Source organism: Triplophysa dalaica, chromosome 2 (genome assembly GCF_015846415.1).
Source record: "Triplophysa dalaica isolate WHDGS20190420 chromosome 2, ASM1584641v1, whole genome shotgun sequence".
Classification (NCBI taxonomy): domain Eukaryota; kingdom Metazoa; phylum Chordata; class Actinopteri; order Cypriniformes; family Nemacheilidae; genus Triplophysa; species Triplophysa dalaica.
The window spans coordinates 23,690,569-23,704,256 of record NC_079543.1 but is presented as its reverse complement, the minus strand read 5'-3'; the positions used below and the strand labels follow the sequence as shown (position 1 = coordinate 23,704,256).

The 13,688-nt window shown below is 37.3% G+C and overlaps 1 protein-coding gene across 1 annotated transcript; it reads right to left on the bottom strand.

Annotated features, from left to right (window-relative positions):
- Positions 1-881: 881 nt before the first annotated feature.
- Positions 882-12,937, bottom strand: mttp (microsomal triglyceride transfer protein). Its single transcript, XM_056737653.1, has 18 exons — positions 12,779-12,937; positions 11,531-11,718; positions 11,262-11,405; positions 10,817-10,924; positions 10,552-10,668; positions 10,325-10,464; positions 9,917-10,067; positions 9,673-9,830; positions 8,594-8,762; positions 8,345-8,452; positions 7,216-7,428; positions 6,722-6,933; positions 6,340-6,437; positions 5,171-5,292; positions 4,867-5,094; positions 4,071-4,195; positions 2,003-2,173; positions 882-1,521 (listed from the first exon to the last, which is right to left on the bottom strand). Exons 1-18 carry the CDS (start codon positions 12,834-12,836, stop codon positions 1,374-1,376), a joined length of 2,658 nt encoding a protein of 885 aa, XP_056593631.1. The 5' UTR covers positions 12,837-12,937; the 3' UTR covers positions 882-1,373.
- Positions 12,938-13,688: the final 751 nt, after the last annotated feature.

The window sequence follows — 13,688 nt, the reverse complement described above, 5'->3', positions numbered from 1 at the left end:
GTGTTTATTATTTAATTCCCGGCTAATTTTACTTGATCATAAACCACTTTCTCACACCCTCGACCTTATAAAAGGCCTTAAATCTTCCACAGAAAGAGATGGCCAGTTGTTGTGGGCCCTGTTTGATTTACACAGCTGGCACAGGCCCGTTTGACCCAACGCCAGCGTGCTAGGTGAGTTTTCCGCGAGCTCCTGAAACTTCACCCGCTCAGAGGCATTAGCTCGAGCTGACAGTTTGCGCCGTTTGTTTACGCGGTCGCCATGACGGCGGCGCCGGTGACAGACACGCGCGCTCAGCTGCTGTGCGCCGCGCGAGAGGAATGTCAGCGAGTGTTCAGTTGCCCGCCGCCCCGAAGCGGAACTCAAACAGTTATTCAAAGTTCTCTGTGAACATTATATTTGATGTTTTTAAAAATGCTCTTTAAAACAAATTTGTTGAAAACACGCATTTTGTGAATAAATATTAGATTTTTTGGACAATATGCCTATTCAGTTTTTCAAAATAGCCTACTATCGAAAATGTGTCTACTTCTGAAATGCGCCTTTTAGACATTTTTGCTGCTTTTCATCCTTAAAGGCACAGTTTCATATAAATCATTTCATCAATATTTTAAACTAATTTCTGCTTTATTCTGAAAAGCATATTTTGGAGAATGTTGGTAACCAAACACCATTCTCTCCAGTTGACTGTTACAGAAACAAATCATAAAGATTTCTCAACATGTTTTCCACAGAAGAAGAGAATCGTAGGGTTTAAATGTTATGTGGATGAATATATATATTTGTATTGTACCTTTAACTTCTCATCTGTGAGTCGCCTGAGATAAACGCCTGAAATGAATAATGAAAACATAAATGAAAAAATACTCCACAGTTTTTTTCTCAAAAAAAAACTTTATTCATGATTGATTATATTTCCATGTAGACCATAAATATTCAGTAGAATGTAAACATCTGGTGTAGTCATGGAAACCAGGCTGTCTGAACTGCCTGTGGAGGGATGAAGTGTGTTCTGCCCTCTGATTAAATAAATAGTAGCACCTCAAATACACAGTCTTTCAATGGACCTGTTATAATGCATTTTAAATATCTTTGTTTATGGGTTGAGTAGTTTCGCCAAACGATGAGTGCCATTGGTTTTTGCTTTTCGTCAAACATCAAAACGTATTTAGGCGTTTTGACAAAAATGGGTTGAATTTGTGCTAATCATTTTAAACATGGGCAGTATTTATTGTTCGGTCCCTTAAAAGTAAAACTCTTCGCAAGCTTGAGCGGCTCAAAGTCATTTCGCATTCAGCCATCCCAAACCACACACAAACATGAAAATGTGTGGTTGCTTATGTAAAAAAGCATCCCGAGAAGTCCCGGCTAGACTACCAGCTCTGCTCGAAGACTTTCTTGCACATGTTAGAATTCTCCTGGTGTAGAGGGAATTCTGAGCCTGGCACCAGCTGTTCTCTACTTCTCCTGGAGCTGAAATTCTGCCCCGAGGGAAGTTTCTCCTGCGTGGACACCATCTCTCTAGAGTGCATGGGAAGCGACAACAGGTCAGTTTTGTTGAATTTGTGAATTGTTTTGTTATAAATATTAACAGTAAATTCTCCCTCCCTTGTAAGTCGCTTTGGATAAAAGCCCCGCTAAATAAATACATGTGAATGAAGGATATGTGACGTAATGTTTGCCAGGATGGGTGCGTTAGTCTTTAAAACAACATTCCTGTCAAACTAACACAGTATGTCTAACCACATCCCAAACTTTTAAATTCATAGGAAAATTATTGGATATGATTGTTATTCACGTCCAAGCTCTAAGCCACACCCTTTCCTTAATCCTAAAATCTGATTGGTGGAATGTTAATTCATGGTACGTAAAGCTTAACTATGTCAGGTGTGTCACACGAGAACATACACAGAACACTTGTTGCATTTGTATGTGATGCAACACCGGCATATAGACTGACAATGTTGTACTTTTTTCAAATTTCTAGTAGGATGACTCATACCTGAATGGGAATGTGCTTTTGTCCATCTGCATGCAGACAAGGAAGGGGTATTCGGAAAACTGCACAGTGGTGATGAAATCCAAGGCAGCTTCTGTTTCAAAACTCACCTCCACCCCAGCACTTGCGAAGTCCATGTCCACCGTCATGTTGCCAATGACAACCAGCGCTCCCCTGCACACAGTCAAGATTTAACTTAGCAAACATCATTTTTAGGAACATATCACGTGTACGCATCGCTTAGTTCTGTATAATTTCACTATGTATTTTATGTCTGAGGAACGTAACAACTTTTCTAAGTCCCTTATTGGGCAATTCTCCTGGAAGATCAGGGCCATGGCAAAGCGAAAGAAATAGCTAACTTACTCATATGTCTGTGTTTGGTTGGCAATCGGCGTGTCCTTGCATAATGTAAACAACACGAATTTATAGTGAATCAAAACAGCCATGCAGGGATAATAAGATGATGGATGTGTGCTCGTGATTTAGTTCCTCCCCCACACACCCCCAGGATGTCGTCTGTTTTCGGAAATAACCATACAGCTGTATCTATGATTTATAAATGTGATCAAACTAAATACTCTTCGAAGATACGAAGCATGCAATACTACTCTATAAGTATTCAAGATTAATATGAGATTGGAAAAAACTGCGTGTTCACCCGAACCTTTAAGAAAAGATGCTCGACCGTCAAATAGAGAAGTTGCAACCATAAGAAAAAAATGCAGAATAAAAAACTACAAAAAATTACTTAACAACTACGAGAATTACTCGTAGGGTTATTTCAGTGTCATCTCAACGTTATTTCAACACAGTTTTGAAAAAATAATCTTCAATGAGATTAAAATTGCAAAACAAATTACTTAAAACTACAAAGAATTACTTGTAGTGTTATTTCAGCGTTACTATAACGTTATTTCTACACAGACTGTGTGCGATACTAGTTTGCCATTTATTGAACTCATCCCTTGTGATTTCAAAGGTCTAAATTCATTCATCCCACAACATGACACGGGGAGCGGCTTGCGATAAGGTTTTATTTCCATTTCCATCTCTTTCCAAGAGTCTCTGCTGAGTCAGTTTTGGAGCTCGTATATCGCATCAGACTGTCTGGCTCCGCGCTTTAAACCTCCACCTTAAATGATCTTTTCAAAATGGCCAATGGCGATGAGTGGCCGTGAGTAGAAGCATGCTAATCTTGTGGGCCGGAGAGATCTTCGGTTCGTTCTGATCCTAAACATAGCCTGCTCCTCTGTCTGCCCGCATGCGTGCGCCTACAACCGCGTATCTGTCTGTGTGTTTCTCGCTTCTGAGTACCCGTGTGCAAGCCTGTGTTTATGTATCAGTTATCTGTCTGTCTGTCAGTGTGTCTTTGTCCGTCTGCTTGCGTGTGGTGCAGTTTTCAGAAGGTAAAGCTCGCCCCACTGATCCATACACCTGCCCCTGCCCGTCCTGAGGGGCTGGCACATGAAGAAAACCAGATGCCACCTTAAAATACCCGTTGTACAACAAAGAGCGACATAAGCCATGGCACTAAACCCAAAAGTTAAAAAAAAAGCTTGATCGCAGCAAAGTTTCTCAATGTTGAAGTAGATTAAATGCATTTTATACTCGATTGGTGCATATAACCTATTTGTGGTTCAACTGTAAATGCTGAATCTTCCAAATATTCACCTCCAAATGCATTTTATTGCTCACAATCGGCGTCATACAAATCAAAATCTAATTTTACACTCAACCCCTGATCTTTACTCCAAGCCCTGAATCTTTCCATTGCTATTGACTGCATCCACAAACTTCTCGTACGGAGCAGGTGGAGATATGGATAAAGACGTAGCTTAGTGCCGAATCTAATGGAAGGATTAATGATGTTATATTAAGATGTCTCGCATTTAGAGCTGGCATTTTGAAAATATAATGAAGAAAAATTTCCGGCAAAGTATAGCAAGTAGCTGTTTTTATCCAAACCAGTGGCGGTACACAAAGACATTCCCCTTGAAGCGACCTGCTTGTGGTGGCTCATGGGAGTCACATCGACAACTTTTTTAGCTTTTGAAGATCTGTAGATTACCTGTTGTTGACGCTGGTTTTAGACTCCCTGTACCACAAACTGAACTCCATTCCTCCAGAAATATCGATGGCCAGGCTGCCTTGAAACTCAGCATTGGTTCTAATACCAGACTGGAGAGTGATCACCTAAAGTAAATAAACAGATAAAGTAAATAAATGGATATTTAAGTAAGTAAAGTACATTACCATATTCACAACTGGTAATCTGAACTGCACAGTCAGGTCAAGAGAATATTTCTCATCTATGTGCTTTCCTGTAACTCAGTGGTAAGAGCACTGCGTTAACAACGCAAGGTTGTGGGTTCGATCCCAAGGCATTGCACATACCTATGCATAAATGTATAGGTTAATGCAATGTAAGTCGCTTTGGATAAAAGCTTCTGCCAAATGCATAAATGTGAATGTAAAATGAATTAATCATTTATTACCCTCATCTCATTACAAATGTGTATGACTTTCTTTCATCTGCAGAACACAAAAGAAGATATTTTGATGAAGGTTGGTGACCAAACAATCTGGGATGCCATTAACTTACACTGTATGGACACAAAAACACTAAGACATTTCTCAAAGTATCTTCTTTTGTGTTCCACAGAAGAAAGAGTCATACATGATTTGAACCACATTAAGTGGAATAAATCATGTTGACAGAATCTCTATTTTTGATTGAACTATCCCTTTTTCTACTTAGTTAGGTGGCTAATCCATCTAAATGCATAGAATGTGATTTTCCGACATTTTCACATGATTTACATTGTACAAATTGAGACGAATAGCCACATCTTAAAATGTCATACATGTGAGTGGTCTGTCAGCAGAATAAGGCCCTTCACGACATTGATGGGGTCTCCAGACATGGAGAACATCTTGGACATCAGGTCACTGTAGCCCTTGAAGAAAGTCACCGGGCGGAGCTGCACGTCAAACAACAGAGCAGACATTCCAGCGAAAGACTCCAGATCTTCCTCTCCCTCATCCGGCGTGGCTGCAATCAGAGACTCAAGACCCTGTGCTTCAATTGATACCTGAGACACATCATGGCAAAGGATGAGTACAGCATACAAGATTTTATGAATGTAAGATAAAACAGTGTTGTGGTACCTGAAGGCCATGAAGAAGGGCATTGTTGCTCTGGGCGTAAATGTTCATGTTGCTTGTTCTCATAACGCCTGAGCCAGAGTACAGGATGTCCAAATTGTAAGTGCAAGAGATATCAGCATTTCCTGTTGGATGACACAATTATAATGACTTAAGAATGATTTCACACTTCATGCATCAGTACATATCAAACCAAGTGGCTTCTGTAAATAAATGTCCTTTACTCAAACGTCACTGTTTTAAGAATAAGGATTTTCCAACATAACTACAATCTGCTTCTGTAATGTTTAGTTGCAATGTTATTTTAGTTAGCTAATTAAGTTAAAACATTTATGTTCATTGAAATCAAATCAAATATTGGCTTAACATTTTTTTGAAGAACTAAACGAAAAATGTAACTGTTGCCTCAGAAATAAACTGAAATAAGTTTAGAGCACTAAAATTATAATAGTAAACAAAAACTAAAGGAAAATGTATTTAATCTTAGCGAAATAAAATAAAAAATCATAAAATGTCAAAAGCATATAAGTAAATATATTAATAAGTAAAATTAACAAAAGCTAAAATCTTAAAATAAAAGCTAATTTAAAATATTAGTTAAAGTAAATAAAACTAAAGACACTATTCTAATAAGGGAAGGGGGTTTAATGTTTCTTTTTTCTTAAAACATTTTTCTATTATTTATATAGTATAAATTCATGTGAATTAGCCACCTTGTAAAATTTGTATGCATTCCTATGAGATCAGACTAGTACGGAGCCCTTTTAGGGACATGGTGGTGGAAAAAATATGAGAGGGAAGAGAAAAATATTTTTCGCAAAAGTTTTGCGTTCCCTTGCAAAACCTTTGCATTCTCTCGCAAGGATATTCATTCCCTCGCAAAGATATTTGCGTTCCCTCGCAAAACATTCAAACACGTCCTGTTGTCCCGCTCCGTACATTAACAATGGAGTGGTTCATAGCAGATTTCGGCCAATATCTCGTGAGCCAAACGTTGTTATAACACAAATAACACATAATTCCTTTTACTTCCTTAGACACATAATTATCAATTAACAAGAATATAAATTGATCTCTAAATAACATCTGCAAAGTTACTGTTAATACAAAAATTATATAAAATCTCTCTCTTAAATATATATCTATTAGGTGAGACAAGAGAGGTGACTTACGTGCCATGAAGCCTGAATATGCAGACGACGACCCAGACTTGGAGAATCGGTCATAGTTTTGAGAAATCATGTCCTTCAGAACTTGCCGTACCATTTTACTGAAAACCAAACAGAAGAATGCCAAACACAATATAATAAGAAAATATATCTGTTCATTTTGGGTGTAGTGAACAAGCTGCTTCTGTTGTAAAACAATCTAGTCTCTACATTAACTTGCCAGTCATGCTTTTTGAATGGGAACAATACTTGCTCAATGCAAAAAGTGTCTTCATGATGTTAACTGTGGCCTGGCAATGTTTTTGATTTTCTCATGTTTAAAGACAATATTGTGGTAAATAGATATGGGTGGGCTTTCATGGTACAGTATGTGCTTAAGACCCACCAGGCCGGCATCTCAAAGCGCAGTATATCCTGGACTTTGGACAGCATGTATTTATTCATCTCGTGTGGCAGGTGTCCGATGGAGAGCAGGAGGTTCTTCACTTCCATGTACGATGGATTACTGCTCATAATCAAATCAGCTGCGGCTGAGCGAACATTCTTCTCATAAATACGACGGTTCTGATGGTACACTCGGTTTAATGTTTTCTTCACCTGTGTAACGACAGTATTTTAATCAATTTGTCCTAACATATTTATTTTATATTACAGTAAATGCAATTGAAAATAATGACTTAGAGTAAAGAACATGATCAAAGAATGCAGGGCCATAGCCCAGAATAGAAGGAAACTTTTCTAAAAAGCATCTTGGGGTGAAACATTTTTGTTACAACATTACTCCTATTTTGTGTCATTCCAGTTTTGATGAGTTGACTGTTTTTCTACAATGTAGAAAAAATAGGAAGAATGAATGCATAAGTGATTGGAAGCATTTACCTCGTCTGTGATAAGTGCAGTGTCGTATCTCTGCAGGGCTGTGATGGCTATGGTGCTAAATGCTCCCACCTCTGACTCTGCATATTTGGTCAGGAGAGGAACAGCGTCTGGCAAGAGAGCATTTTTCAGCGCTAACAGGTACATCTGCACCTCTGACTCCTCCTGCGTACTGTCGGGCCCCGCCAGCAACAGCTCCTTGATCTGAACCACCGTCTGGGAGTCAAAGATGTGAGAAACTGATGAAGAATCACTGAGGATTTATTACATTTGACTTTTTTTATTATTATGCATTTGGCAGACGCTTTTATCCAAAGTGACTTACATTGCATAATACATTTGTTTCTGATTATGTGCAATCCCCTGGGATCGAACCCATGACCTTGGCATTACTAGTGCCATGCTCTAACCACTTAGCCACAGGAAACTAATGTATTATTATAATATATTATACAATGTACTGTATATAATAATAATAAATTATTTATTTATTAAGACATTTTGAAGAAGTTATATAGGACAAAAACATGTTTTTAAGTGTTATTATGATTAGTTTGTGAGGGAAAGGTATTTTGTATATCGAATATTAAAGTCTTAAAGGTGTTTCCACAATATTGTAGATTAGAAGAACCATTTTTGTGTCCATTTTTTCCATAAAGAACCTTTAACATCCAAAAAACCTTTCTGTTACACAAAAAGTTATTTAGTGGAAAAAGGTTATAAAAAAGTAAGGAAAATCTTTCTTAAAAGAACCTTCGAGTGAATGGTTATTTTATGTTTTTTTAAGAGTGTATCTAAATGTCATAAATGTGACAAGCAGTAAGCAGCAGATCCATATGAATGAATATTTTTGGGAAAAACTGCAGAACTAGTGTAAAATTGGTTCAATGTGATTGAGAGCTTACACTGGTTTGTATCAGAAAATTAAATTAGCCCAAATATTTATTTATGCAGAAAAATATTGTCAAAATGTTATCATATAATGTTTTCTTTTGAATTTCTGATATTTTATTAAATGAGTCACATCTACATGAAAAGCATATGAAGACTGATTGGTAGTTCAATTGGAATTGAATAAGTTTCAATGTAAATTATAAAATCAATGTAAATAATTGTATGTGTTTGTACTCACTGATAGTTCACATGCTCCTTTCAAACACAGTTTCTTAATCAAAGCGCCCATGATAATCACGACAGACTCCTTAATGTCTGAACTGCCAATCTTCCCTTCATAGATATGCTACAGGAAACACATCACAAATATTACAATCCGAAAAATGTGTAAATATTGTGTACATATTGCAAAATAACATTCCACTTAAAAAAACATTTTAATATAATTATATTATTTTAATTGCTTCGCAATAGTGTGGTATCTCACCAGCAGGGACTGCAGCATACTCTCTGTAGGGTGTGAGGCAAAACCACATGCGTAAAGGAAGCGCTCCTGCAGCACTAAACCTTCTTTCTTACTGAAGTCCAGGAACTCAAGGATGGCTGACAGAGAATCTGAAGTCTGAGCTGATGTCACTGCGTCCACTAGCTGAGGTCTACAGAGTCAGAAAGATGAATAAATGTAAACCGCCATAAAGGGTCACTTATAACCCAACGTTTCCAACCATTATCAGTTTTTCCAGCTATGCATATCACAGTTTTACAATAGGGGGCGCACTTGGCATATATTTTATGTTCAAGAAAATATTCTGGGTACATCAAATTGTTGTGGAAATTGATTCTTTCTCATTTCTGTTCGTTCAATCCCAAAATATTTAAAGTCCTGTCAAACTCTTGTACAATCTTACAAAAAATAACATGCACAAAGCATGAGGCACAAACCATAGGCTGCTTTTATAATCAATTTGAAGTTGACACACTATTTGTAACATACTATGATCAGATCAATACTTGATATAAATACAAAACGGTCACATTTTACTTACATACTGTAGTCTTTAAAATCAAATTCCCATTGCTTAAAATTTGTTAAAACTTCAATTGATATTTTCAACCTATATTACAACTGCGTATATCACATAGGCCTAAATTCTGTCCATAATCTTTAAAACAATATGAATTATTAAAAGTGTGAATGGAAGGATTAGATGTATTAATATAATTGGAACATAATGATATAGAGTGGAAAATATGCAAACTGGAATGGAAAAAATGACAGATAGCACATGTACGTAAGATGTCTGCTCAAGTTCTGGAAAACATCTAATAAATGTCTTACAAAGAAAAAATTTACATACATTCTAAATTATGAGCACTACGACATTTGTATTGTATGTATTGCAGATGCAAATAATCAAAAAACATGTCCTGCAGATACAAATAGAGACATCAAACAGTCCTCTCCCAGATATATGCTATCAAGGTTGACAAGACATGATAGGAAACAAGAAAATATAGTGCTTATAGATGAGAGCTAGAAAGATGTAATGAAGTGTTTGGTCTTACAGTGTGGTCTTGCTGCAGTTGCGCAGTACTGTCAGGATTTCTTCTTTGTTTGCTCTGCGCAGGCTGTGTAAGAGCGTGATGAAGCTTCGTGGGGCCGTGGCTTTAGAGAGCGAGTCTGGCTCCAGCTGGGATCTCACCGCCTTCCATGTGTCCATTAACTATTAGAACACCAATACAGAATAAAATCTATTAAAACACACACAAACAACACGATATTTCACTTGAAAACAGACAAGACACTCACATTGGGACATCCTTTGCACTTTGCTTTAACTTTCTCCAATACGACTCCAACAGACATGAGCTTGTCATCCAGAGATTTCACCACGCTGGCAGCATCCTTACCCCCCACTTCCAGAGGGCCAACCTCGATCTTGTTGAGTGTCAGCGACTGACTGTGAGAAGCCAGAACGTGCTTTAGTTTCATTCAAAATGCATTGTTTATTCATTCATTCAATCATCTATTTAATTCATTCATTTATCAGTTTACTTACTAACAGTTTAATTTCAGTTCATTCTTCATTTCATTATCTATTCAACTTTTTTCTTCCAGCCCAATTGAATGCAATTCACTCACTCACTATTAGTTTTTTACCCTCAATAATTAAATTCTATGCAATTAATTTATTCATTCATCTGTTTTCATTGCTACCTGGACATGACTCTAGTAGCAGCTGAATGGCGAGCATTGACAGACAGCGTGTGTGATTCTTCTGTATTAGCAGACTTGATGATTCCATTCTCCAGATTGATAACTGTTACTAAAGTACTCTTTCCACTGACACCCAACACCTGTTACAGGAGAGATGGTTAGAGACGGCGATGCTGGAGGGTACATCAATGATGTATAGATTAGGAATTAAGAATTAAGAATCTCACTGGGATGTGGGTGGTGAATCCTGTCTCCTGTTTTTTGCAAGTCTCCATGTGCTTTGTACGGATCACTTGATCTTTAGTGGCTTTGTACTCCACTAAACACTTTCCTGAAGCATCAGCCTACAGATGAAACACATTCATTCTACAGTTTAGAATTCTCTCTGCACATCAAGGTATGATGGGAGACAGTGTTTTAGCTAATGAAATATGCCCAATTTAAGATCGATTTCCATTTAATAAGGGGGTAGTTTTAGTTTTCAGACTTTACCTCCAACATCTTCCCAGATTTCAACTGCAACATTAACATGCTGGCCACGCCCCTTTTCAAGTTTTTGATGGTAGCAGGCTCCGTCTTGTAAGCATACATGCTTCTTAACTGAAGAAATGTTAAACGTCATTAAAAGTCATAACATTATACAAAATGTTTAATATTTGTTCAGGATAAAAAATACTTAAACGAAAGTATCGTATGAGACATAATGAAAAGGCTATAAGTATTGCTGTTGTCCTTCTGAAACCGTCAAATCTCCATATTTCGTTATTTTTATTGTTTGCCATCAATTATTATCACTACTCACACTTTATGATCACACTGGGTTTTTCAAATATTTCACCCAAAAAAAGTATTAAAAAGTCAAAACTGCGAATTTGGACACACAAGGTTACAGAAATTCAGCGACAATACAACTTTAAATAGCAGTTGTTTGTTTTACCTTGCCCATCTTCCACAGCACAATGAAAGGCCTCTGAAACGCTTCAAGTCTGTTTTTACCCAAAATGCTTTCCGTCGAGCTGCCATGGAAGATGTTGTTTTTGCGTGAACGCTTTACAGCATTCTCAATTCGAACATTTGAAATCTATAAACAAGACAGAGGAACATTTGTTTAAAAGTCACAAGCTGTTATTGGATAAGAAGATAGCATGGGCTATTGTTAGGAAACTCAGCTTTCTTTGACACTATTCATTTGATTTTTCTTCTTACCTGCAGTCGAATTAGCTGTTCATCCTGGTTCTCTGGGTTCCTCCAGACGAGACTGATGTCCACATCGCTGTTGATCCTGAAACCGGCGTTACCCCTGGTGGAACCTGTCGGCCTGTTCAGTCCGACCTCAGTGCTGTAGCTGTATCTATAGAGTTTGTCATTATCCAACCGAGGTCCGGCACTCGCACCTGAAAAAACACAAAGCCTTCATGCTGTGACACATTCTACATCTGCTGATTTCAGATCAGTTAAACCATGCTAAGCGTCTAAATAAGACACAGCTGGTCAAGGACCAGTGAGGAATGTGAAAGGAGAAAGGCATGCAGGAAGTGATTTGAGCATTTCCTTTAAAACAATTCACAGCCTTAAGAATCATTTAGGAGATAATGATGGGTTTTCATTGATACACAAGGTAAACATATACATGCACATATAAGTTTGTCAACTGAGAATGCAAGTGAAACAAAAAGCAGTAGTCTGAAATTGTAGGAATGCAGATATCTGAAATTGTAGGTTGGTTTCAGATAACATACTATAATTCTCCCAGTGATCTGTAATGCTTCATATTAAACATTTAGCCTATTTTCCTCTGAGTTTGTGCATTTTGATGTAGGGTCAGAACACATTTTCATGTAAAATCTCATGCCACAGCTAAATGCAAAGAACTGGATCACAAATTTGACATTTCACAAAAAATCATATTTTGTTTGAATGCTCCACATTGACATCATTTTCTAAACATGTGGTTTTAGATTCATTGCTTGGTCAATATAAGTGATGAATGCACTGTATCTGTGTAAAATAAGACCAGTTTCCGGTCTGTCTGTACCGATCAATCACTTCTAATAATCACTGACGTGTCACATTCAGATTGCATCACATCTTTCGTGGACTGATTTGATGTCTTAACAGTTTGTTTTTAAACTATTGACAGCCAAAGTGAATAGAATAGAGTTTAAACACCTTTATTGATGCCAATCATACAAATAAATCCTATATGCAATGGTTAGATCAAGCTTGTATACCAAATGAATGAAAAAGTGTGTGTGCACAGTGTTTTCTAAGCTGTTATTCAGAAACCTCAATGAATACAGATGAAGCCTCAACAAACAACCATTTAAAACACTTTAATGTTTGTTGAACTTTTAAATATAACCATAGAATTCATCATAGACAGGATTTGGTATCTTAATCAAGACAATTTGTGAATAAAATGTTTGCTCTTTTAAAAAAATATGTTTTACTTACCCAAAGATGAGGTACTCAAAAAGGACACACATAATAACACTCCAGCAAGCCCCAGCATGGTTGGCTGGACGTATAGTTTGCGCTATAGAGGTCTGAGGGCCAGAGAAAGGATGAGTGCTTTGCTTCTTCTCTGTGTTTATCTTGACTCGAGGGGCAGACTCCAAACTCCACGCTCCAGTACTAAGTACGAGATAACGGCTAATAATTAACCGACAGAAGTGACTGAGATTTGACGAATGATCGTTCCTGAGACAACCGTGGGGTTTCATTTTTATAGTGTAGCCTATGTAGGGTCCGGATGGGCATTCCTCAACAAAGACGCATCAATCAGAGAACAATGGAGTTAACGGAGTTTCTGCTCCTTTCACAGATGATCAAACGCTCATGAGAAGACTTTAGATTTTAAATCTAATCACTATAGCAAAATGGAATAATTCTTCAGATTTTTGGACTTGTTTTCAGGCTAACGTCACCAAAAGTCTTTAAGATTTACTGTCGTTCTTGGTCCCAATTAACCAGATGACATCACAAACCCAAACATGCCCTTAAACAAATGTATACCCTATTACAACTATAACATTAATGAGAAATTAATGATTGTTTCTAGTTAGCTGGGTTGATATACATTATGCTGTTCTGTATATCGATGATGTGGTGGATGATCTTTGATGCATGATGTGACGTGCGCGTAATTACGCAGTGATGTGCACTAACTAGTGTAGGCGAGCAATTTTGATTTTATTGCGGTACCTTTCACCTAATTCTTCACTTAATGATCCGATCACTCTCATATATTACTTTAGCTCTTCTACAAAATGATTACTAATCGATTACTTTCGCATTAAAGAAGGACGGTTTGAGTATTTCAACGCCATTGATTAAATCAGTTGTGTGAAAACAAGCTTTACTA